Source organism: Aphelocoma coerulescens, assembly GCF_041296385.1.
Source record: "Aphelocoma coerulescens isolate FSJ_1873_10779 chromosome Z unlocalized genomic scaffold, UR_Acoe_1.0 ChrZ, whole genome shotgun sequence".
In the NCBI taxonomy this organism is placed as follows: Eukaryota; Metazoa; Chordata; class Aves; order Passeriformes; family Corvidae; genus Aphelocoma; species Aphelocoma coerulescens.
In genome coordinates, this window is record NW_027184085.1 from 63,010,420 (window position 1) to 63,036,983 (window position 26,564).

Here is a 26,564-nt window from a genome sequence, read left to right on the forward strand (position 1 = left end):
CATTTTCTCATTTAAAGCTTCTTAAAATTTCTATCCAGCAAAGTCTTACAATGGCTTATATGATGCCATATTATAGGGAGCAGAGGGCACTTCAAAGGCAGGCACTGGGACTGCATTGAACAACACGTACTTGATTTTGGAGCCAGTTGTTCTTGGGCTTACAGAAAACAGGATGCTGAGCTGGGGTGCACGTCACACACTGTGATCTCTGGAGAGTATGCCACTGTCATTTTAACAGGAAACCTCAGCTCAGTAGGCTGGGGCTTCTAGTCTGTGAAGTATGATGAAACCTCTGAATAGCAAGAATCCCTGCTTATTTTCCACGCTTTCATTCTCTCACCTTCCTTAAAAAGACTTTCTGTAAATTCAGATTGATTCTATTTCCCTTCGCAGCCCGCTCTCAAATAGCCTTGAACTATCAGTAACCGCAAATCTTAAATGGAAATGCTGCAAAAGCCAGACTTGTGATTCTCAAGAGTAACTGTAACTTTTTTTAGCTTCCTGCTATCAAAAACCTGGAAAAATTCTTGCAGCCTATGGTTTGTATCCTTGGCATATGGTCTTGATATGTATGCCACCCACTCTAGTGGTGGAAAAGCTGTCATCACCAGCCTGCTGGCAGCACCGTAAGCAACTGCTTCTCCCTGTTAATCCCTCTGTGTGAGGGTTAGCCTAGACTTTGCTAGTTCTGAGCCCTAAATACATTCCAGCATCTAGGAGAACCAACAGATGACAACAACCCAGAGTAGCAGTATGGTGTTTTTTCTCTGCAGAAGACCATGAACTTACTTTTACTGGGAACAGTGATGAACTCCTTGAATAAGATAATTATACAGCCCAAAGTTGTCTTACATACACTGTAAGAAAAAAACTCCACAAATCTCTGCCAGCTACTCAGTGAAAAGTGCTCAGGGAAGATGAGTTTAAATTTAAGCTGCTGTAAAATTCAATAACAACATGAGGTAAAAAGTCTTGCTCTCCTCATTTTTAACAATGTATAGCCTCTACAAAATTAGCACCTTGTAGCAAGTCTGTTGTAACAGTGGCAAAACTTGTAAATTCATGCAGGTTGAGGCAACTGTGTATTTTATGCTAATATAGAGCACAGCAAAATAGTGTACAAAGACACATAAGAATCACTGATTTGGGGAATTGAGACTTGTTTATGGATTTCACTGGCTAGGAAGTCATGCCTTCGGCTGCTCTTGCTATAAAGGGGAGAAAAAAGCATTCTCCAACTATATTATGTTGGCTTATGCTGAAGGCAGAATGGAATGAGATCTAATGAATTGAAGGTAGAACTTTTCGCGGCTTCAGATACAAAGGATTTTATACATTTCTTGCATTTCTTTTTGTACAAACATGAGAAAAAAAGCTTGCTTCTGAGAATTTTACTGATTTTTTTGGGTTGTCCATGTTCATCTCTTCTCTGTTTCTTGAGATTTCCTGCATTTGATTTATACTCAACTTCTGAGCTCTCAGAATGGTATCACATATATAGTGGGCAATTGCATTAATGTTGTCTTCCTAACCTTAGAGTTTAATGACAACACAGATGTGTACTTCTTTCTCTCCAGTGTTTTTGTTTGATACCTTTTGTATTTAACTTTTTGTTTATGTACAGAGGAGCTCAGAAATGGCTGCACGTTGTTGACATTTCAGTGTTGTGGCTTTCCTGCTTCTTCTAGGAAATGCAACAAACACAGACTTGGCCTGAAAGCAGGTGTGAAGCTGGGAGTCTTTCCCATGCAGTTTATCTCTAAAGAGCCTAGCCACAAATAAAATGGAGAAAGGTCACCTGGAATTTTGGTTGTCTTGTACAAGATTGTACAAGTGAGTGATTTCTAGGACTTTCTACATCAGGGAGAAAGTTTGAAATTACCAAAGTTTTGTCTGCGGGAGAAACAAGTTTAATTGTTGAAGTGATATTCCCTACTATCTGTATCAATTTGCTTTCAGCTGTCATGCTGTGCATGTCTGACTTCTCAGAGTGGGCATCTGCAATCCATGTCTTGAGAAATCTGTTTTTTTGTCGAGCAAGAAGCATAAGAGATTTGCGATACAGATCATTAGAGGAGAGTTATTCAAGTTCCCTTGAATTTTGTTCTCTGAGCAAGAGATGATACTGGACTTCTCAAAACAGATGTACTGTAAAAAATGAGGGGTTATTGTATTGTGTCTACCTTTCTTATGTCTCCCTGCAAAGAACTCTATTAGCTTTTATTAGGAGATTATACTGGTGTGTTTCCTTTGTCCTGCTCCTAGAGTTTGTCTCCTTGTTTCCAGACTCTTTTTCTTGTGTTTTGAAGCAAAACGAAAGTGACAATGTCAGTTACATTTTTGAGTGTTCTGTTGCAGAACACCACTAACTTTTATTCAGTCAAACAGAGAAGATGAGAATAAAATTTTCTAATAATGCATCTACTAATAATAATGTGGCATTTTGTCACCTGTACAAAGTTTATTGACTATTTTTAATAATCAAATAATTCAATAGATCTAAATCATGCAGCAGTAGATACTCCCATTACCAGCTTTCATAAGGCTGTGTGAAGCTGTAGGAATTTATTAGGCCCGATTTCAATATTTTCACCAATCTAAAACAAGTGTAGCTTATGGCAGGACACAATAACAGAGTACTTGTTGTCCTAAAGTCCTTTAAATAATATGAAGAGTTTTGTATGAAATCTGCTTGATAAATTTTAAGGCAATCCTAAAAGTGTAACGTTTCTTCTGTAGCAAAGCATTTTGTTGTAAAATGAAACATGAAAGCAGCTGTTGGTGTTCCAGAGCTGTAGGTTTTGTGGCTGCACAGTATCATATGTAACAATAATATCCTTCAGGGACAGGGGAGAAGAAAGTCAGCTGTTTCTTCAGGTTACTTTTTTTAACCCCATACTAGTTCTCACTAGAGGGAGCACCTGCAAGACTTGACAAGGCTTGCTCTTGGTGGTCGCTCTTCTGGGAGATCACTTGGATAGCAATTTTTTTATGTCTTTATGAATTTTCTTTTTTTCAATGTTCATCTTTGTGTTCTGTATTTGTTTGAGCAGCTCCAGAGATTCATGAATAGACTGAAATCCTGTAAAAGAATAGGAACAATTAATTAAATAGTGGTTACTTTCAACACATTAAAAGATGATTCTTTGTCTCTGTGAAGGTTTCTGACCCATGTTTAATACAGAGCACATTAAATCCAATATATGCCATTATTTTACTGAATAGCATGGAAATGCAATAGCAGCTTGGGTTGCAAGCTCCTTGTTATTAGGAGCTGTCTTCCAATACACAGGACAATACAGTGATTACATGATTACAGCCAGGATTGACCTCCAGCATGTGATGTGGCAGGAAGAAAACCCTGTCTGTTTTTAAAGAAAGGGGGGTTGTTTGCTTTTAAAACTATTTTTTTTTCATTGACCATTGGGAGTTTTTCTTTGCTTTGTTTTCTTCAAGACCAGAGTCAAAAAACCTGTATTTTCCATCAGGTGCTGATACTGGTGCTCTGCAGTTTGCCTACCAGATCACAAAGATGGTGCTGTGGATTTCCCAGAGTTGTAGCATCTGTAAATAGACTTACCCCTCAACTGAGATGGACACTGTGTTGTTGTGCACTTCTGGAAGAATGGGAGCTCAGCTTCACCAGCTGTTTGTGCTGTGTATAAGTGTATAAAAAGGGAGAGATAGTACTGTGCAGACAGTTTTTTTCTAAAACAGAGCTACAGAGCACCTGATGCGCCTTTTTTGAAGCACTGTACAGTCAAATACTGGCAATAAAGACTGGAGAATTGTAGAATTGCAAGCTGCTGTTACCTTGCTCATTACAATAACTTTCAAATTACGATGTAATAGCTCTTTGTGTTTGTTCAGCATCTCAGTTCTCAGGAGCTAAGAACTAAGCAGCTTTCTATTTTTTACTTAAAGTGTTTATTGTAACGTGGCTGCCAATGACATGTTTTTCTTTCTGGAACAATTGTTTCATATGAGTTCATTTTGTCACTGCTGCAGTCTAGTTAGTGTTCAACTGAATTGCTTAATAGTGCTTAGAATTTTATAAATTCCAGACACATCTCTGATTTCCAAGATGCCAATCTGTGCTGAAACACAAACAGCTGCTGAGACAGTGGAGAGGCTGCGTCTGTCCCCTTCACGCTGCTCTGCACCTCGTCAGCAGCCTCCTTTCCCCCTGTTGCAGGGTCAGCCCTGCCAGAGGACTGTCAAGGGAAAGCAGTCCTTGGACTTGAGTTTGAACACAAGCACAGCCAAAGTTTGGTATAAACAGATCTCTTCTGTCCTTATTCTCCACAGGTTTATTTTCAACTTCTTTGAAGTAAAGAACTCTCTCAGCACCAAAATCTATTATTCTGAAATTTCTTAGCCATGACTTTCTTTGAGAGCTATCTTGTACTCACTCAGAAGGTCTTGTAGACAGCTAAGCCTTGTCCTGTCAAGCTGCACAAAGGCTTTAACAGAGAGCTTGGTTTACTACAGCCTTGGGGCAGGGCTTATGGGTGCATTGCAGATGATGAAGGAATTGGAGGTGAAGTAAAGAGCTGGAGTACTTGATCAGTGCAGACAACCTGGAAGATGAGAACCAGATGCTTAGGCTTCAGTTGAGAACATGTAACATGTGCAATACTTGCGCAGTGATTTTTAGGCATCTGTTCCTTTGGAGCGAGGACTGAGTGATTTTTTTAGATAACCTGCTACATCCACTGTGTTTCCACGATCAGCTGCAGATGGATGGGAGGGTATTACAATAGATTAGGTTTGAGTCACACAGAACAGATTACAGTGAGTGAAATCTTCTTTGTGAAGACCATGTACTTAGTGACTCAGGAGAAAGTCTTTGTAATTGCTGTGAACATCGAGAATCATTTCGTGAAGCACGATTTGTGAGATATATCACTGTGACTGTCCTCATAAGAAGCAGCTGCCAGGTATCAGCAATACCATCTGACTGTTTCCCTCTTCATTTACACAATGTAAATGTGTTGGGTAGCTGCAACTTATCCAGTTGCCTCTTTCTCCAGCTACTGTTGGTGGAGAAAAGGGAGTAAAGCATTGAAATCATACAAAACTATCAAACATGATCACAGCAGCAGGATCTATGCAAGAGGAAATGACTGCTGTCTGCATATGAAGGTTAGGGATCTTCCTAAAAAGTAATGGATGCTCTAAAAAAATCTGGAAAACAGATTATGAAGCTGCCTTTAAATGGAAGACCATTACCTTGAAACTCTTGTGCAAAAGTCATGCTGGCTGTTTGCAAAGACAGGTGGGCTAAACCAGTACACCTTTGTGTCTGTGGTTTGTGAGAATGAGTAATTATCTTTTTATCTTTGTTGGAAAGTGGTTTCTGCAGCAGCAGATTACTCTAGAAATATCTTTTTAGAATAAATTGAGTGAAATCCCATTCTCACATGATCTCTATTCACTTTGCAATTCCTCAAACTCTTCCCAGATCTGTCTCTTAAATCTGGCAATTCTTGCATACAGGTTTTTAAATCACTTTTCATCTGATTCAACTGCTTTTCGTATTTCTGTGGTTTACCCATTTGTTCTAGTTTTAGTGAAAGAAGTAGAAGCTTTTCTTCTGCTCTTTTTGCTGCTCTTTCCTTTAAATACGTAGTACATTAACCTGTCTCCTGCTACCCATAAGTTCAGTTGGTCTTGGTTTCTAATCCCATGTGTGATCAGCACTGCATAAAACACAAGGAGAGGTCTGGTACCCCTCTCTTCCACAATGAACCAAATAAACTGGGAAATTTGTTTTCCTGGCTGGACCAGTATAAAGATGCTTTTAAATTTTTTTTTTTTTTTTAATTTATTTAAATCCAGTGATTGGATCTCACACTGTGCAGTGTGAGACTCTGAACACAAACAACCCTTTTCAAGTTGCTTTCATGGGCCTATCTCAAGCCCAAGCGTTCCAACCAAAAAAGTGCAATGCAGTGGTGTAAACCCAGCTCAGATGCTGGCATGAATAATGAGGCTGAGCCCTGTAAGAGTTAGCTGCCTAACTGAGGGACAGCAAGCCAATACAGCTCTTGGAGGCAATTCCCCCTTGATGGTATGGTCAAACCTCAGCTGCCCATCTGCCCACCTGCCCACCTTTTGGCCTTCATGTTGCACTGAGTCCTCTGGTCAACTCCAAATCTTGTCAATATGCTCAAAATCCTCTGACCTTCTTTAGACCTTGCAACACAAGGGAGTCCTGTGGCTCTGCCTCCCAGGGAAGGTGTTTGCAAACCTGGCAGAATTGTGGTGTTGGAACGCACTCTGAGTTTACAAACACTGCTGTGTGGTGCAGGTGGCTGACAGAGTGAGTCATTTCCGTGAATAACTGAGCTGCTGCCTTGTGCTTCCAGGATGGCTCCTCCACAGTGGATGGAGCCTGCCAGCTCCATCGTTCCTTGGGATGGCATGTCTTCTCAGACTGATGTGCAAAGCAGAGTTGCTGAAGACAGCTGCCAGAGCAGAATCTGCTGAGCAGAGCTGCCCTCCTGGTGCAGGCTGAAGCTCATCACCTGCATTTCTCCAGCACTCATGCTGAGATTTCCGTCAGCTCCTAGGGACTGAGCTGTGCTTCCACTGAAACAACATGCAAAGGAGCACCATGCACGCCTCTGTGTACATGTATGTGTGCACAGAAAAATAAATGCATTCCTTATTCAACTTATTTAAGAGGGCTCCAGAAGATTTAACTCTTGTTAATGCTTGTTAATTTTTTTGTCACAGCAGTCTGTCTTAGGGGACAGTAACCACATTTATTCGTGTGTTTTCTGCAAAATAATCACAAAATCTGCTAGTGGAGGAAGGAAATTCAAATGATGGCTTTGAGATACCAGCTGAGAAATCAGAAGTGTTTTTAATATCTTTCTGGCTGCACTAAGTGTTGGTTGCATTGAGTACAAGAGATTATCATCAGGCAGAATAAATGGAGATTGAAGTCCAGGAGCGTAATAGCTCTAAGCAATTTCTGAATCTGTTTTGATCTGCAGCCTTCATCCTGATGCGAAGATACGGTGATTGTGTTTTAGTTGCTTTTGAACTCTGAAGTGGAATTAACTCTACATGGCAAAGGAAGAGAAGCTTTAAAAGCTGTGAAGGAATTAATTAAAAGGCTTGGTCGTGTGCCAAGCACTAACTGCTGCTGTGGAACAGAAACATGCCATGTTGTTACTGACCACACGATGATGAGAGTTTATTTAAGTTTAAAGCATGGCACAGACAACCTCTTCCTTTTCTGAGCTTGTCAATGAATGGTACTGGATGGTGTCCCATGATGGCACCAGTGCTCACCTTGGGACAGGGAAACACCATGGGGTTACACAGACATAAAGTAGTGCCATAATCCAGGATGACTTCATTTCCCAGGAGGTCCAGAGCTCTGTGGGATCTCTGTCTTTTGAAACAAAAATCACTCGGATGAGGCTCAAGCCCTGATTTTGCTGTTGGCCCTGCCTGAGCAAGGGGTTGAACCTTATCTTGCAGATTTCCCTCCCAAAATTAATCTCCGATTATACTCTGATTATAACTCACCATTTTGCTGGCTGTGTCATAAGGCATCTGGTTATGTGTTGGATCTCAGTTTTTGTGTGTGTGATTTGGTACCTCTTGGGATAAGGGTGACATGAGTGTTGCGTCTCACTCCTGCTCCTGGCATGACTAGAGGTCATGCCAGTGTAGTGGGATGTCATCCTGGAAAGTCTTACCAGTCTGTCCTTCACCTAGTTAAGCAGCCACTGCCTGTCATTTTGATTTTCCTCAGACCATGTCACCTGTGCTTCTGTACCCCTCTGGTGAGTGAGTAGCTGATCCCTGAAGTCATTTAGAATACTTGTCAACCTAAAATTATGACTACATCTTAAGTCAGTGTTATGGAGTATCTTGAGTCACTTGAGTAAATTGTTTAAATTACTCCAAATCTCCTCAATAGCTTCCCAGTAACCCCTAAATTCAGTTTTTTCATCAGTCCTTATCTTGGAGGTTGTACCTACATGCCAAATACTATTTCTGCAGTGCATCTACTTTAGGAAAATATCTGAGGAGTGAAAAATGTTAATTTTACATTTGAATTAACTCTGTTTGAAGAAACTACACCATCCATTTAACACAGAATTGCTGGGCATCAGCGAGTGCAAATCTCTTGCAGTTTGAAAAATTAGGGTTGTAAGGATAAAAATTGCTTGGGTGTAAAACAAAAAGAGAATGCCGAGTTGCCTTTAAGGCAGCCGTTGGACAGACATGTGGAAGCCCACACAAAGGCATTAAAGCAGGCAGCACACAAAGAAGACAAGCCAATGCGCTAGTTTAAAAACAGTCCAGTTTTTGGTGGGTGGGAACAAGCTGCTCGAAGTTTCCACTATGTCCGGCACAGAGCCAATCGCTGAAGGCTCTGACAATGGGCAGGTTACTAGCCCAATTAAAAAAGTTGGTAATGCCTCTGTGATGACATATTTAAGAAAGGAAAAACTGCAGGTAACTCTCTTTTCTTCTCCCCAGGGGTGGTGGGGTGGCTGCCAGAGCCCATCCCAGACGGGGCCTTCTCGAGGCTGGGGCCCTCTCGAGGCCGGGACCACACAGCCAGGGCCACCCGTGCGGTGCTGGCGGGGACCGTGTGGCCAGTGATGAAAATACAGCGAACAATTCCCTGACATGGAGCACAGACAAGATCAACCTTTTCAGTGCAGCAGAGGTCTATAAGAACTTTTCAACTGATAGAACTTGAGAACAATAATACCTACAGCCAACAATTTTCTTCCGAGTCAGAGAAAAGGGAAAAGTGAGGACATGTGAGGAGAAGAACATAGCGGCACTAAAGTAGGTGCAAAGGAAAGAGGAGGAGGAGGTGCTTCAGGTGTCAGAGCTGAGATTCTTCTGCAAGCCCTGGGGAGGACTATAATACAACAAACTAATTCATGAGGTGCATGGGGGAATGCAGAGATCCACTCACAGCCCCTGAGAAAGAGTGTCCACACTAGAGTGAGTGGATGCTGAAAAGCTGTAATCTAGTGAGAAACTCCGAGAGAGAGGACCCTTGCTTCCAGAGATAGAGAACCCTTGCTTCCAAACTAGAGCAGCTCATCCTTAAGAGACTAAACCCCATGAACTAAAATGACCCGTGCTGGGCAGCTGTGGGAAGAGTGCTTGGCCCATGGGAGGGACTCACATTACAGCAGGTTGGGCAGGCTGCTGTTTGTGAAAATTAGAGCTACATTAGAGAAATTCACAGAGAACTGTATCCCGCGGGAAGGACCCCACGGCACAACAGAAGAAAGAACTCCTTTCCCTGAATGAACTGAAGAAAGATTCTTAGAAAATGAAAGACTGACCAAAACCCCATGTTTTGTTTCCTTGTGCTGTTGGTGGGAAAGAGGGAGGGGCTGGGAAGGAAAGGTGGTCGAAAGATTTATTTTAGTTCTCATTACCCTTTTTACTTTTAATTCTGTTAATACATTTTCTTTATACTGTTTAAGTTTTGAACCTGTTTTGCCTTAAAGTGTTTTTCCCCTAATCCTTATCTCAGCTCATGAAGTTTTTCTGTTAATTTCCCTTCCTCTGCTCAGCTATAGCAGAGGAAAATAAGTGGATTGTTTTTTGTGGGTGCCTGGCAGTTAGACAACATCTAAACCCGACAGCAAGTATCACAAAAATTTTAATGTCATTGTGTTAATTTCTAACACATGCCTTGAGGAGAAACAGAGAACTGTGGAAGTAACTGACTTTTCATTCAGTTATTTAACAAATACTGAAAATGATAGCTATGAATGACACCAGCAGTTGCCTCATGAGGTTACAGGGCCTCCATGGTTCGGATCAGAAGAGCACAATGGTCTCTAGGATGCAGATCCTGGCAACCTCAGCCAAGGTGCTGAGGAGGATGAAAGTGGCTGGCGTCAATCTTGAGGGTCACACTTGACAATGACAAAATGATTATGATTTATAATGCAATTATAAATATTAATAACATTAATACTTTATATTATAGTGTGAATTATTTCTTATTAATAATACAACAGTTCCATTTTAATTTTATTTTGAACTTTCACCCATTAGTATCCCTCCTCCATGGAGCTTACAAAAATATATGTAGCAGGAGTGAGGCCACAGATACAGATAGTTTGCCACACTCTTTGGCCCAGCAAAGACTTGAAATACTAATAAAGAGATGCTTGTGGATATTTAATAGGAGCATACTCCAGTAGTGCTACAGTGAATTTCCATATGTGAAAATAGATCTATTGGCAGTTGAAATTACGTCAGGCAGTGGAATGCAGCTATTCTAACCTAACTGACCCCAAGAAATAAGAGATAAGCATCCACTCTTATGTGAATGGTCAGATTTCTGAGCAAGGCCCAATTCCCATGAAATCCTGCAGTATGTTTAAAATTCATCTGGATTTCAGTAACAATATCAGCTTGTACATTTACAGCACAGCTGCAGACTGCAGTCAAAGAGGACTGGACTTTAAAAATTATTTTGATTTGTCAAGTTTTATGCAGAAAATCCAGTCTGTTCCAGAAGTTAAATTTTATTTCAGTTCTATAAAAAGAGCACATAAATCTGGTAGACTTCTAAAGCAGCAATGTAAAAGGAGACAGACATTCCCCAAAGGACATTGATTTTAAGTAGATTTTTATTACCTCAGGCCTGGGCCCTAGGGTATATCACCATGTCCCGCAGACATAGGGAGGAGGAGGAGAGAAGATCCAGCAGGCAGGAATTGTGCAGCAAGATTGATTTATTTAATTATTTTACAAACTCTTTTATAGACTTTTTTCTTCATAGTCTAATTGGAATCACCCCTTGGGGTGATTGGCTAAAATCCTAAAACATCCATTGTCAAAATATTTTTCTACTATGCCATAAACAAGACTTTTCAACATTGCAGGTGGCTTGGTTGTTTACATTCCCTGCTACCTCTTCTGTGTGAGAGAAAAGTCTATCACAGACTCAGAAAATAGCAAGAAAATCCTTGCTAGCAGCATTTTTGTATCTACAGATTTTGTATTAACTGGAAAAATATCTCAATATTTAGTAAATAAATATTTTGTATTTTATTTTAAATATGCAATGCTAACACATCTTAGTATCTAGAAAGCCTCCTTTCTTCAAGATTCCTATTTCTGGTCACAATTTTAGTAGGGTCTCATTAGCTCAGCTTTTACTTCAATTCAGTTTTCCAGTTTCTTTTCTGACATTGTTCTGGTTTTATCTTTCCTCTTACATTGGTTACATTTCTTGTCCCTTTCACATCATCTTGATCTCTATGATTTACTGCTCTCTGACTTCCTGTTTCTCCTTCTCTTTTCCCAGCTTTAATTTATTGACTACTTTAGCCCATTATTTCCTCAATCACCTGTATTCATTTTCCTTTCTCTTGATGAGAATTTTTTTCTGTTAAGGTCCCAGCCTATTTCCACTGCCGAATAGAATTCAATTTAAATCTTACTTAAATAAGTCTTTACTGAATTGCTTTATCATTTTAAGGGGTGGAACTATTGCCTTTGAAATACTGTTAGTGAAGGATCATTATAATTAGATTTTAATTTTTTGCACTAACTCTGCTATTCAGTGCTTAGCTGTTTTGCATTGTTCTGAATATGGGTGCCAGATACTTTTGTTCATTGCATCCTTCCCTGGAGCTCCCTCCTCTCTGAACCTTATCAAGATTAATGTCCCACCCCAAAGGTACTTCTGAACCTGTAATAGCAAAAATACACTAGGTAAGTGATAAACCACAAAACTGTGGGCACATGAGCTTGTGCAGCCACTCTGACTAAGGTGTGCCCACAGTTAATTGATTTATGTCTTTCTTCTTACAGGTGGCATTTAGTGCCTCACTTTGTCAATTAACTTGTGAGACAATACACTTTCATTTTGTGTTTTCATTATTTTATGGCATAGGCCTTCATTAACTTTCTGTTAGTGTTTAGAATGGATGTTGATTAACAGGTTTGTTCTGCTGTTTCATGGCAGCCTGTCCACCACATTAAAACAGTCAGGGTGAATTACCGTAATGAAAAACCCTCCATCACCTAGCTGACAGCCTAAATAGACCAGCTTTTTGTCATCCCCTGGTGATGTATAGACACTGTGGTACACCTCTGGAGTGCATGGATCAAGGAAATGCAAGTTAGCTGCCAGTAAGAGAGGCAAAGGCCAGAACTTTGATCAAAAGGAGCCATTGATTTGAAAAACAAGGGGACCAGAGCTCACTGCTCCCCTAGGAAACCCAAGGCATGAGTTGCAAGACTCCACAATCAGGACACAGCGTAAGAAAGAAGAGGATTAATTGAGCCGACATAGCCTCAGTTACAAGAGAAAGAACCTGAATATTCTATACAGGGAATACTTAAAAATAGAGGGTTTGAAGGTAGGATGTTGAAGAGCCCAAGAAGCAGTTTTTCTATGGGGTTAATGCAATACACCCACATTACTGTGTAGCTGGAGGGGTGAGAGCCCTGACTGAACCCACAGATGTGGTAAGCTTTGCAAAGACCCTCAAGTGTCTTTAAAGTGCCTCAAGACTTGATGCACCTCAAGTCTTTGTGCCTTCTCAGGTCTCATTTTCCCTTCACATAACATCATTATTGTGTGAAAAGTGGTTAAATGCATTATTGCTATTTGGCAGATTGAATGAGGAGGAGAATGGGGACACTTGGGACTTGCATAAATGTTACTGTAATTTGTTATTTACCAGAGGACACATTCCACAGCTTACAGTGAGATCATGATTTTCCAGTTATAGAAAATGGAGTCTGAGGAACATGCAAGCAGCAGTGCAGATGGACTGAGAATTGTACAGAAAGTGCAAGCCTGGAATATAGATTTAAAAGTATAAAGAAATAAAAGCCTCTGATGCTTATATCAAAACATTTCATTAGAGATGGAAGTATAGCTACCTGCTATATATATATTTCAAACAGCTTTATCATCCTAAGTCATTGTACTAACACTGTGTATTGGACTCCTGTACTTCTCAAAGTATTGCATTTTATGAAGGGTTGAACAACCTCACAGGTGCACACCAGGGCTTTTGATTGCATAGTATTATGTTGGACCTTTTCCCTGAGCAACAGAAATGTCCATGAGATAAACTAATACAGTTGTAACCATCTGTGGATCGCTTATTCATTTGTTCATTCATTTATTATTTTCTCAGTGTGTCTGAAAAAAATGAATCAGTATTTATCAGAAGTGTGGCTTTTTTTACAGTTTATTACCTAATTCTTGTTAGTGTAATACATATTCCCATGCCAAAAGAAATTCTTATTAAGAGGTAGAATGCAAATAAAATATATATTTCATTCAGTGGGAATGCCAGCATAGCTAAGATGTTGAAGGCTGTTTTTTAAAAGATCACTGGTACTTGACACATAAATATTTACATGGTGTAGTAATGTACTCAGAAGGTCTGAACATTAACAAAAAGCACCATAGCAGTCAGCAAGTATCCATCTATTTTTCAAGGAAAGAATAGACACAATTTGAATTAAGAACCAATCCACATTAATCCTTTGTACATGGCAGAACACAGGAGGATATATCATCTGCTGTGAGAAAGAGCAGTGACTCCATTTAAAGTTTATTTTATCCCAGATAGTATTGGATTAAGGTTGGGCTACAAATAAAGAGGAAAGCTGTCATCACAAGTTTGCATTTGGAAGGTTTCAACTAATTCAGTATGTGTAAATTACATAAACATGAGCATTTGTCTCTGATCACTCTGTACTCTTCTGAATGTACATAGCAATTTTAAATCCTGAAACTCGAGAACAGGAAAATGTGAAAAATTAATGATGTAGTGGCAGTCCTCTGTCAGTTCTGGCTCGCTTCTCAACCACAATGCTGGGGGCAGATATGCAGTTACAGCTTGGCATTTCCCAAGGGGAAATTCAGCAGCAAGAAAAACAAGAAAGCACTGATGAATCCTGAATCACATAAAACTACACTATGCCTTAGCTTAATGCCAATCATCCATATAAAACTGCATTATAATACTGCTGTTGAAATGCCAGTAAAATGGCAGGTCTGGCAGTGCAATTCCAGTAGCTTTTAATGGAGCTTTCCTTTAAAGTCATTTTCCTTTTCCTCATTATTTAGAAAAAAAAAAAAAGGGGGCTAACGACTTTGTTTCCACCATCATAAGATTACTTTGGTGTCTTCATTGTAGATTTTCTAGCTTCAGTATTGTTCTGAGATCCCCCTTTTCAGATGTGGGAAACACTAACCAGTGCACCTAATACCTGGACAAGGAAGGAAGAGGAAGAGGGGGCCTCATAATGTTGTTGTGGCCCTTCATGAGTGCTCAGCCTCTCGTTTTTTCTGAGTGTAGGTTGGTTTTTTTCTTCTTCATGCAACTAGAAGTGGACTGGTCATTTTTCCACAATTACCCTGTTTTCCTGCTTTCCCCAATTGCTTCTCTTTCCTCTGCTGCAGGCAAATACCCCAGCACAGAAGATAGGACCAAGCTCCAGTGCAGATGATGAAGAGAAGCATCACACCTCGGAAAACACTGGGTAATGAGGTCTTGGCTTTGCTAAAAGCATGTTTTCTAGGGAGTGTGTCAAGCTGAATTTAAAAACATCAGAAGACTCTTGCAGGATCACGTACTTTGTTCTAATGCAAATCAACCACAGAGTTAAAATGCCCCCACATCTTTCTCTGCCAACTTTGGATGTGTTGGCTTCAATTTCTCATCTTGGATTCCTGGGTCTCTGGGAAGTAGTCTGGAATCCTTTGGTACCCTACAATTTTCTTCGTTTCTCTCCTGGTAATTATACACAGAAACAAAGACATCTCTGGATGCATTTTTTTTTCGCTAAATTATGCAGAGATACTCAACCAGCAATTTTTCTTATCCCACCATCATATTCCTGGCTCTTCTTTATACCATATCATTTTCCTAATTTCAAAAAGGGGACGCTGGGCTTGGTACACTATTCTGGTACCAATCTCTGTGCCATACAAAGAGTGCATTTTAGCTCCCTATTTCTCTGTGCTTCTCTTGCCCACAGCCATACTCCTGGCATTTCTGATGCTGCATCATGTAGAAGTTCATGCTAAGTCATTTACCTGCTGTATTCCCTAAACTTCTCATGGGAGACTCAGTCATGAAACATCCCTTGTTTGGAATCTAAAGCAATGTTTTTCCTCAGTCAGACTACCTTAACAACATTTCTGGTTATTCTTTATTATTGCCTCATCCTTACTTGACCTATTTTTGTGTTATCCTTAAATGTCAACTGCAGAGTTTTATATAAAAAGTGTGTAAGTGGCCTATGGAGGTAAAAACAAACAAACAAACAAAAAAAACCAACCAAACAAACAAAAAACCACAAAAACAAAAACAAAACCACAAACAAAACCCAAAACCAAACAGCAACACAAAAAAACCCCACAACAAACAAAAACTAAAGAGGCAAACCACAACAAAACCACCCCCCCCCCCCAAAAAAAACCCCAAAGAAATATGCTACTTCAAGAAGATTTCTTCTTTAATGATTGTTTTTCTGATATATCCGTTCAAACACCTGTTGATCTATGTACTCTCTTCCATAGCACAGTTCCACTTTGTAATCATAGTACTTGTGCTACAAAGTGCCCCCTGGAAGTCCACACATGTTAAATACATGCAATTACTTGTACCAATGAAAACTTATAATCTCACCAAACTAATAACTCAAGTTTACTCAACCAGAACTACTTTCCAAAAGAAAAAGTACAGATTTTATTGAAAAAACTGGAGAGGGTAAGTAGGAGGAAATAATTACTTCAGATGAAGTGTAGACAAGCTGGAAAAGAAAAAAGTCACCAAAATTTTAAGTGTGTGATGAAGAATAACACAGGAAAATATAGTTATTTTTCCCTGGCTTTTCTCCTAACATGGAGAGTGTGAAAGCTCATATCTGGGATTAAAATGGAGATATCAAATGAGTGTGAAATACATTTATGCTACTCTGAATCGGCTCTGCATCACTGGGTAGCAGAAATTAAAATGAGTGTCCTAGTTTAACCCAAAATGTTGTTGTATTCCATATTCACCTGTGCCCAAAAATTGGTACTTTCATGCCCAGCGGTGCACCCAGAAATGGAACTGCAAGACTGGGAGGTTTGCCAAGGTCCCTTTAGAAGGTCAAAGCACCGGAGAAAAGCTCTCTCCGCTTTGTTTTATATTTTTAATCTTTTGTTCCTCTCTTGCATCTTGTTCTGCCTCAAGGCAGGTTCCGCGGGTGCTTGCCTGCAGCCGCAGCCCCGCGGGGCCAGGGGGCTTCACTGCAGGCCGGGCCGCTCCAGGGCCGGGGGGGAGGCACCGAGCCGCCCCAGCCGTGTGGCTGTGCCGTGCCTTGCCTGCCCTGCTGTCTCCGGCCACCAGGAAGGCGAAGTCCCTCCACCAGTTCCAGCCCCTGACCGGCAACAGCCGCTGGAGCGTTCCAGGCTGCCTTTCCCAATGAAACTGCTGCCGTCCTACGGGATAAGCGGTGAAGGGGGGAGTAAGGCTGATTCCACCTTCCCTTGGTCTCCCCACACAAGGTTGCCCGTGGCAGCCACCCTGCCATTCTGGGTTTCCCTTTGTTCCCGAGTATTTTGTGAGATTTAGTGATTTGGTACCTAGTGATTATTTGCTTTTTTTCGCTGTTGCTACTTTGCTTGTTAGTAAACTGTTATTTTTTCCACTTATTTCTGCTCGTATCCATTTTCTCCTTATTTGTGGAAATGATGCCTTAAGAGGCCTCCTAGAAACAAAGACCAGACAGTAGTAAAGGATTAAAAGAGGTATTTAGTTGAAAGGCCTTCAAAGGTACACCCTGGGGACCCTGAAGCTATTCTCAAAATGGAGCCCAAGATGGACCTCAGGTCACGAGTTCTTCACTCCTTTATAGGTTTGGTTCATTTGCATAGCAGGGTTAATTCTCCAATTAAAGCTTCAGTTTTCCCCTCAGCTTACCCTCCCATTAGCGGCTCTTTGGTTTATAACTTTTTGCCTAGGACACTCTAAGTGTCCTTGAAAAGCAAGGCCGCAGATGCTTTGCTATGTCTACCTAGCACGAGAGAGCAGAAATTAACAGGCTACAAGAAACCTCAGAGTCACACACCAAGCAGTACAGAATTTGAAAAATATAAAGGTTAAAACCTAAGGCATCAGAAAGGCATCGGTTGAAACTAAGGGGAGGTAACTCATTTTAGAGTGTCCACCTTTTAAAGTGTCTTAAACCAAGACAGCTTGTCACTCTTCCATGTAGGTCTCCAGTGCTAGATGTATTTATGGTCAGATGTTGAACTGCCAAATTAGTTTCTGTAGTGTTCTCGTTTGCATCTCAAAATTAGCATTTCAAAATAGGATTCAATAAACCATTTATGGGAGCAGGTCATAAAATCACAGAATCACACAATGAGCTGGAAGGGACCTTAAAGATTATCTTATTCCACCCTCCCTGGGACACCTTCCCCTAGAGCAGGCTGGTCAAAGCCCCATCCAGTCTGGCTTTGAACAAATGGGGCATCCACAACTTCTCTAAACAACCTGTTTCAGTGCCTCAGCTTGTTTTTGTTTCTTGGGGAAAGTAACTATACGTTTTCTCAGAAATCTATATCTGCATAAATAATACATCCATTTTCTCTTTAAAAACATGCTTTAGGTTGAAAAGCGTGAAAAAAATTAGGAAGTGCAAAAATCGGGATATTAATTTTCTTCTCCCCATCAAACACCTGCAGTACAGTGCAGCCCTTAAAGAATAACCCACTATTTTGTCTCTGGGTGTTTCCTGGGGGGGTCAAGAGCTAAGTGGAGAAGGCATTTGCATGAAGGGATGTCCTTAGCACACCCAGTTCTGTGCAGGGCAGGGCTTGGTTCCAGCCATAGCATGACCTGCTGCCAAAGAGCTTTACAGATACACCCAACCAGCCCTGAACGAGGATGCAGGCCAACAGAAGCAGCTCTTCAACATCTTGTTCTACCCTTATCATTCAGTGTGTGGCCTGGTATCCGAATCATTGCAGTCTTAAAAGTCTGATCTAAAGATGGAAAGAGTAGGCTCTTCTGAAGTGACTCATCCTGATGGTATCTGAATAGGTCACAAATACTAACTTCAGGAAACCCTTGTGCAGTTTCTGTGACCTTTAACAGACACAGAGAGAAGCCAGGAAATTATTTTTAAAATCTGATTTTACTTGTCAGGCTGAAAGGAGAGGCCTGGGGCTGATATTTCAATGTAATTCAGCCCTACACAACACTCATCTGCATGGCTCTTACCCCTTTTTAAATAAATATCCTATTGTGTAAAAATAGAGTTTCTTTTATTGGCATTTTGGTTCAAATGTTCCCCACTGAGTGGATTTTATTTTTTAACAATGTAGAAAAGGACAGATGTGAAGGAATATTTCAACTGTCAATGCCTAAAATTTGCAAGAATTTTGCTGATGGGTTTGTTGGTCCCACAGGCTTGTACCACGACTGGAGCTGTGGGAGGGCACAGGGACAGTCCTGCTAGGTTATGTCATAGTTGTGCCAGTCCCACTTTTCCAGCAAAAGGAGACAGTTCAGCATCTACCAAAACTGGGGCACAGATGAAGGAGAAAGCTGTATGTCTTGGGGTGACTTTATGACATGTATCCCATACCGCTACCCCATGCCCAGAAATTAATTTTGTGCCTTTCTATGCCTTTAAACTGAGCCTGAGGCGGGGAGGAAAAACTGAGCAAAACTTCTTCAAAGCAGTTTGCAGCTTGTTCAAGGTCACACAGAGATAGAGATGGCTCTCTGCATTCAGCTGAGGCAGGAGAGCGACATCAGAGGGAAGCACCTGGCTTGCTCATTTTCCAGCCAGTTTTTGGCTTTCTTTACTCTGGAGAGAGATGGAGAGTTGAACTTTTGTTTCCTGGGACTTTTTTTTTTTTTTTTTCTTTTTTTTCTCTGCTGGACTGTTTCAACATCAGAATATATTGGGAGGAATTTCCACCGAGGCCTTGGCCCTGGAGGTGGGCCCACCACCCCATCCCAGCTCCAAGGAGGGGGAGAGAGAGATCTACAGAAGGACTCTGAAATTTTCCCAGGTTTTCTCCCTACAGTGAGAGGTTTCATTATTTAGCATTTGTATTGTTTTTTTCTGTGTGTTGGTTAAATACATAGTTTTTATCTCTTTCACTTTCCTTCGACGAAGAAGTTTCTTTTCCCGAACCTGGTGGAGGAGGGGTGGTTGTAGCCTGCCTTCTCTCAGAGGATATATTTCTAAATTTGGCCAAACTGGCACACTGTAATAACTCTGAAATAAAATGTAATTAAAAATCTGTCCTTTATGCACCTATTCCTTGCCCACCTTGCACAGAGTATGGATAACCAAAATATCGAGTATACTGGGCTTTCCAATTTTTGTGCTGCCTCAGAAAATAATGTTCTCAAAGGATGGGATGTACTGCACAACTCAAGTGTATTTCCAGCAGTGTGTTTAATACTGATGCAAGCCTGATGCCACAAGCCCATGAAGACAGAGGCACAGAATGGGACCACCAATCCCTTGCTGCCACAAGCAGTACAAGACACAGTCATTCATTAGGGTGGAAAGCAGCTGCCTTGTGTTTTTTGAGGGAAATCAAAATTCTCCTTCTCCATCTTGTTCTCTGGACTCCTGGCAGCACACCTGGAGCTTGCCACCCCTGGGTAAAATGGAGCCATCCTGCTTGTGGTTGATGGTCACTCTGAGCCTGTGTGCAGATTCTGAACTGAAACATGGTTATCTTATGGGTGAACTGATGGCAGGCACATCTCTCCTCTACCCCAAGACTTTTAGTAGAAATGTTTTTCTCTTGCAGTTTGCAATCCTCTCCTGGCATGATGAAGGATGTCTTTATCAAAAGTCTGATCTTTAAGACCCTTTCCATGCACAACAATTCTATGATTTTCTGCTTGACACTAATTCTTTTGACGTCCCTGGGACATTTCTCTGGCTCTGGCACAGGAATGTGTTTAGTCAGGCTCAGTTTCATTCTTAGTGGCAACAGCATGTCAGCATTTTCTCCAACAGAGTCTTTTTTGAAGGATCTTCTTCCTGCTTTGGGGAAAATTGAGAGTATGAGTCAATCAGATTTCCTGATGGAACCTTTCTTTTTATTTTAATGCTTGAGAAATTAACATTGCTCAACCACTCTGATTTTCTACATGCCAAAAGCAATTCTCCAAACCTCTACTAATTCTTTAAAGGCTTTGACATGTTCTCACTTCACTGTTTTGTGTGCTGTCAGTGATCTACCCTTATAAAATCCTCACAACCATAATACACTAAGCAAACACGCACCTGATATTAGGACCTAGAGAAGTGTAATTTACAGCCCAGGGAAAATATTACCTTTAGATGCTTACAGCATGTTTCTAGCAAAGCTGTACTGCAGATGCTTGACCTGGATAGTGTTAGAGGAACTGTTTAAAATAATAGTTTATAGCTTAGGGTAATTTAAAATAATGTCTTCGGTTACAATGTAAGGTGTAACCAAAAGTATGTATTCCATCACCATCTGTTAAAACCACATGGGGCAATGTTCTTTATCTCTTCCAGGACACATCTCTGATAATTCCCTCTGGGAGGTAACTTCTGTTAATGGGCCATCTAGCCTCACTGCATGACTCATAGAATGAAATCATCCCATTGTGAGATGCTCTGCCCAGGGGGAGGAGCCAAGCATTCCCACCTGGATGTAATCCGGGGTTTGGAACAGCACACTTAGCCCTTACCAACTGGATTCCCAGAGGACAAGAGCTACATAACCACCACTGGACCTTCCGAGGAAGAGCAGACCCTTCTACAGGATCACCGCTTTGACAGAGCCATATCTATCACTTCAAGAGGACTGCAGCCACCATTTAATCAGACTGCTACCACCACCCTGACCAACAGGGTGTCAGATTGTATTCTGACTCTGTCAGTTTAACCCAGTGTTTCTGTATTATTGCCTTTATCTTAATTTTCCTATTAAATTGTAATTCTGGTTTTGAGTCTCTCACTAGTTGGCTTTCAAACTAGTACAAATAAGTAAATGGTTTTATAGCATTGCTTACTACCATAGTATCAAAGTCTTGAAAATAGAATCAGTATGAAATTAGCCCAGACCCTAAGTTTAACTCAAAATATATTCAGGTGAGCCATGATTGCATAGTTCTTGACATAAATGTGTAGGAGATCAATTATTTCTTGAAGTACACAGAAAACCAATTGTATGGTGAATCTAGTGGCATTTGTAAGACATTTGAGGCTTCAAAGACAAAAAAAAAAATCTCTGAAATTCTATTTCAGAATATTTTTGTATTTTGCATCTTTGCCTGAAACAGGTGTTGGTAAATGTCTAATATAAATCTGACAGATAATAGCAAATAATCAAAGGTCTTTAGGCAGAAGGGCAACCCACTATGCATCTCCAGTACAAAACCATCTATCAGTTTCAATAAAAGGTGAGCCTGAACCTTCATTGCCATCTGTACTGAACTTTGAAGAGTTTCCACAATTTTTGATTGTGCAGAAGTTTGTATAGTTTAGAATATTTTCATAAGTAAAAGTAAGAAGTAAACCCTGACTTGAGTCTTATATATTTTACATTAGAAGGAAATACACTCACTCTTTATTTCCCTTGAACAAAATATCCTGCATTATCTCTATTTCCCTTTAGCTCAGTCTCCACACTCCTACAAAACTGAAGGCAAATACAATCTAAGCCTTTAAATTAAAACACTACCAAAACTCATTAATCTGCTTTTTATTTCATACCACTTTTTTTTCCTTTACTTTCCCCAGCCCCCTCCCCTCTGTTTTCATAAGTAACTGCAAGTGCCACTATACAAGAACAAAATCAGAATTTAACAGCAACATTGTGGCCATGGTGAGAACTTTGCTGCTTCTAAAGCCAATATTAGTGCAGGATGGATCATGGGCTAGAGCTGCACCACTAAAGCAAGGGAAATGCTCTTCAGTATTACTTCAGTGTCCTGGCTGAGCTTTTTAACAGTGCCTGTGATGTGGTTTTTCAGCAGCCACTCATCAGTCCCCCTGTGCTGATAACCTTTGCTTTCCTGGAGGTAGGAGACAATGTCATTTTTGATTTGGAAAGCCTGATGGAGGAGGAAAGCCGTGGTCCTCTCCTGACTGGATAATTGCTCTCCAGCAGGTGAGCCCTGTCTCCAAGGCAATGAGGAGGGTCTATCCTATGAAAACAAAAACCCCTGTGTCATGCTAGACATGGTCAGCATGGTCTTCTGTCCGCACTGGGGCCAGTCTCATCCCAGCTGTCAAGGCTGACTGTTGTACCAGGGGCTCTGATACTCCCCCACACTACTTATGCATCTCTGCAATACCTCTAGTAACAGCAGCTTCTCCATGGAAGGCTAATTTGGGCGTTGGCCCCCTTAATGGTCTTGGAGACGTAAATGATATTTTGGTAGCAATTATGCAAAAGCCATATAGCATAAGGATCTAGGCTAATGTTCAGAGGCAGAGGCTTTGAGATACTTCTGTAATGTCATTATTGCAGTCCTCATTTTAAGCTCTTCCTGTGTCACTTCAAATAAAGGCAAAAATAAACACACTCAGTGACCAAGGTCAAAAACACTGTGGTGGATACAGTGATGATTGTACAGAACATTCCCAGGTTCCTGACTGTGGGCAAAAGGAGAGCTCATGCCAAGTACAGCAACTCCTGTTCTTGGCTTTCCTTTGTTTTATATACAGCAACCCACTGTAAAGAAGTCTGAAATCCTACAAGTTTTCTTACAGCTACTGCCTCTGATTGTGCTGGCTAAAATACCTGCTGAGCCAGGGGCACAAATATGCTCAATGAAACAGACATAAATATAGAAGAGAGGAAGGATATGGCAAGGATCTGAAACCGGTAGCTAAAATTGAAACTCCATTTAGATCAGTATAACCTGGAATTTGAGGGAAAATGTAGTCACTATTTACTTTTTTTTTTTTTAATTAAAGCCAGAGAGATGTTTAATTACTGCAGCATGTTATCCTGGAAACGAGGTTTGCTTTATGTCTTAGTTTAACCTAAAGTATGTGTATTTTATGCCCTCAATGTTATGCGAAGTACCCTTTGACCCTGCAGCTTACCTAAAATCTGTAGCTTAAAGGTAAGAAAAATACCCAGTTAGCCATTTGGGAATGAAATCATTGTTATTTTCTCTCAATCTCTGCTTTCACATTGCTGTAAATAAGAGATTTGATGTAAAGATAATTTAAGAAATAATAATAATTAAAAAAAGGTGGATGTCCTGGGTGCAAAAACAAGTGGCTGGAGTTTTCAGCACTGTCTCTTCGATACCACCTGCATCACTGCTGAGGGCGGGGTTTCAGCAGAAAAAAACAAAAAAGCACAGCCAGAAACAGAAGGTTTGGCATTGTTGCTGGGCTTGCACGAGAGGGTGTGCGAGACCAGGGGTCAGGACCCTGTTACTGCTCAGTGCCAGGAGACAGCCTTGTTACACCTCAAATGCAGCCACCACTGCCAGAACTGTCAGTGCAAGAGCCACCACAGCTGCCACTGGAGAGCTGAAGTGGGCCTGAGTCCTGCCACGTGGCCTGAAGTCATCGTTGCAGCAGCACAACTCCTTGTTTAGACAAACTAGCTTGCAAAGTTCTGTTTTGTCCCTGCTTTCTGGGTTTTTTTCTGGGGGGAAGGGAGGCTGGTTTTGTTTTGGGTTTTTTCAGACTGGGGGTGGAATTTAAGATGCAAGAGCCTCCCTGATATATTGTTTTTGTTTTCCCACAGGGTGAGCATGCAAGAATGGTTGCCATTTTGCCTTTGTTTGGTGATCGAGTTGGGCACTGTCTTTCAGAAGTGTTTTTGTTTGTTCAGAGGTGAATACCCTTTTATGGATAAAACACTCTCTCTTGGACACTATTTTATTAATATTGATGGATTATTGCGACTTTTCAGTAAATTTTGATTCCAGTTTAGAATCTCTCCTAGTTTTCTGTTCCTCCACTCCATCATTGGAAGGGGCAGGCATAAAAAGGGACAGCCTGAGTGGGTTTAATTTTCGAGCAGGGTTTTAAACCAGCACAGTGAAGAAGAGAGAGTTCAGGTACCCTGCTGTATCAATACACAAAATGCTAAGACGATAGTTTAGTGACTGAAGTGCACCTAAGTTTACTCTGCAACAAATTTTATATCCATATGGGCCGCGATGATGTTTTGCAGCTGTCTTATGTCTGTGTTTATCAGGATCTGCCTTATGTTCTCCTGCACAGTTAAAATTTGAAAATACACATAATCTTTAGCAGCTATGATGTACCAACAACATCCAAACACTTAATTTCAATCTCTTCTTGGTAAAACCTCTAAATATCAAAATGTGTGAGCTCTCTTCTGTTGGTGGCAGCAGAAGTCACTGGTTGAAAATGAAGAGTGTAAGAGTAATTAAAATGACTATCTATTTTTCCCTTCAGTTTTGAAAAGCATCTTGTTTCTTAAAAACACAAGCAAACAAAGAACAACAACCACAACTAAACCCCCACCCCTAACAAAAAAAACCCAAACAGATAGTGTTTCAGAGGAAAATAGTTGTGTGAGAATATAAGTTCAGTAAAGCTCACTGGTGTAAATCTTGCCCTCCATAGTGACTCTCAAGACCTGAGCTTGGATTCTGGCCATGGCACCTTGACATTGTTACACAGTCTCACCTGGCTTGTCCATGTCCGTGACTGTAGACCATAGTACACGTGGAATATAACACCCTAACTCAGGGCAGTCTTAGATAAGTCAGAAACGAGTTATACCTACCAAATTGCAATTTTCTGTGCACACAACCAACCTCGTGCACTACAGCTTTCCTGGTATACAGCAATGCAAGAGCAATGGCCCAACTTGAGCCTGTGCTCTGCTAAGGAGCTACAAAGGACTTCAACGTATGAGGTCCGAAGCTTTATTCCTCCTAGCATCTCTGCCTATTCACCTGTCTTGCAGCCAGTTTCTTCCTGAGCAGTCACAGGTGGTTCCCCTTGGACCCTTAACAGGTAGCTGAACTGGCCCAGTGATTCATGTGATCAGAATAGAAGGGTGTTGCCTTCTCATCCCTCTCCCCTGTTCTTTCCTCAGATCTGCACAGGTAGGAGAGTTGAGGAGGCTGCAAAGGAAAAAAATACACCTGAAAATGGAAACCAGTTGTGACTCATCAGACCAACAAGAAGTTTTGCTTTCACCATTACTGTTTCATGAAGGGCTGAAGACTGATAAATGCCAGTCGCAGGCAGCATCCAAACCTGGGGGCTTCTGAGTCTTCATGCCACTGTCCTGGAAGCCCCCACCAGCTGTCCAGATTTGCAGCAAGCTGTTTTTAGCTTGGATAGCATCTCTAAATGTGAGCATCTGGCAGCACAGGAGATGGCTACTTCATGTCAGCTTCCATAAATATCTTCCTCGTTAAGAAGGCTGGAACTATGAGCACCCTCCTCTACCCTCTGCCAGCTTGTGTCAGTGTGAAGACTTGTATGCATAATTAGGGTGATACAACACCCTAATTCCTCTTTCAGAACCAGGAGACTTCCAAAGACCTAGATCCATCATTTACAGAATGTAACTTCTGCTACAAATATTATTTGCCTTCTAATGTAATGAACATTTTTTGTTTGATTTTGTGTGGCTTTAGTAGAACCCACACAGGTTTAGGAGGTTCAAACAACTTTATTAATGACCTTCTCCAAAGACGTGTGCAGTAAACTAGCCCTGTAATCCAGTACTCTAAATGCATCCATTTTTATTAACAGTCATAACTAATTCCTGTGTGGGAAATATTTTCAGATTCCAAGGACTTCGTAACCCAAAAGTGCTTTTCACCTGTCATTCCTCCTGTGCTAGGGTGCTTTCAGGAGGCAGAGCTGTCTCCTGGGGCCCAGAACCAAGGCAGATGAGATGGTCTATTCTGCAGCTGAAGCGTTAAAACATACACACTAATAGCTCTGAGCATCCAGGTATCAACCATCAAAGATGTTGCTAGAAATTGGAGGAAGCTACTTGTATAAGAGGTCCCTGGTCCTGGACAAGCCACAGTAGCTGCTCCCATGAGACTGAGGTTTAGAAAGCTAGGAGGAAATAGCTATATCCAACCCTGAGCTCAGGTACCTATGGGATTGTCTTGGGGTGACTTTATGATGTGTATCCCATATCGCTGCCCCATACCCAGAAATTAATTTTGTGCCTTTCTATGCCTTTAAACTGAGCCTGAGAGGGGGGAGGAAAAACTGAGCAAAACTTTTTCAAAGCAGTTTGCAGCTTGTTCAAGGTCACACAGAGATAGCGACTTCTTTTCAACTGCGGCAGGAAAGCGAGGAAGCACCCGGCTTGCGGGTTTTTTTTCCAGTCAGCTTTTGGCCAGTTTTTCAGCTTCTTTTCTCTGAAGAGAGACTAGGAGTTGAACTTTTTTTCCTTCCCTGGAATTTCAGATTTTCTCCCTTTTCTGCTGGACTGCTTCAATATCAGAACACATTGGGAGGACTTTCCACCGGGCACAGAGGGCCTGGCCCTGGGCCAAGCCCCAGCTCCGAGGAGACCAAAGGGAGGACTCTAACACTTT

General features: G+C 41.1%; 1 protein-coding gene across 1 annotated transcript; it reads right to left on the reverse strand.

The window, feature by feature from the left end:
* Positions 1–50: 50 nt before the first annotated feature.
* Positions 51–24,688, reverse strand: FAM81B (family with sequence similarity 81 member B). The gene is given in 9 exon segments (XM_069002489.1): positions 51–3,084; positions 5,426–5,507; positions 5,510–5,618; positions 7,719–7,869; positions 16,287–16,477; positions 21,972–22,153; positions 22,156–22,196; positions 23,104–23,116; positions 24,676–24,688. Coding segments are annotated over 9 exon segments (897 nt in total). The 3' UTR covers positions 51–2,969.
* Positions 24,689–26,564: the final 1,876 nt, after the last annotated feature.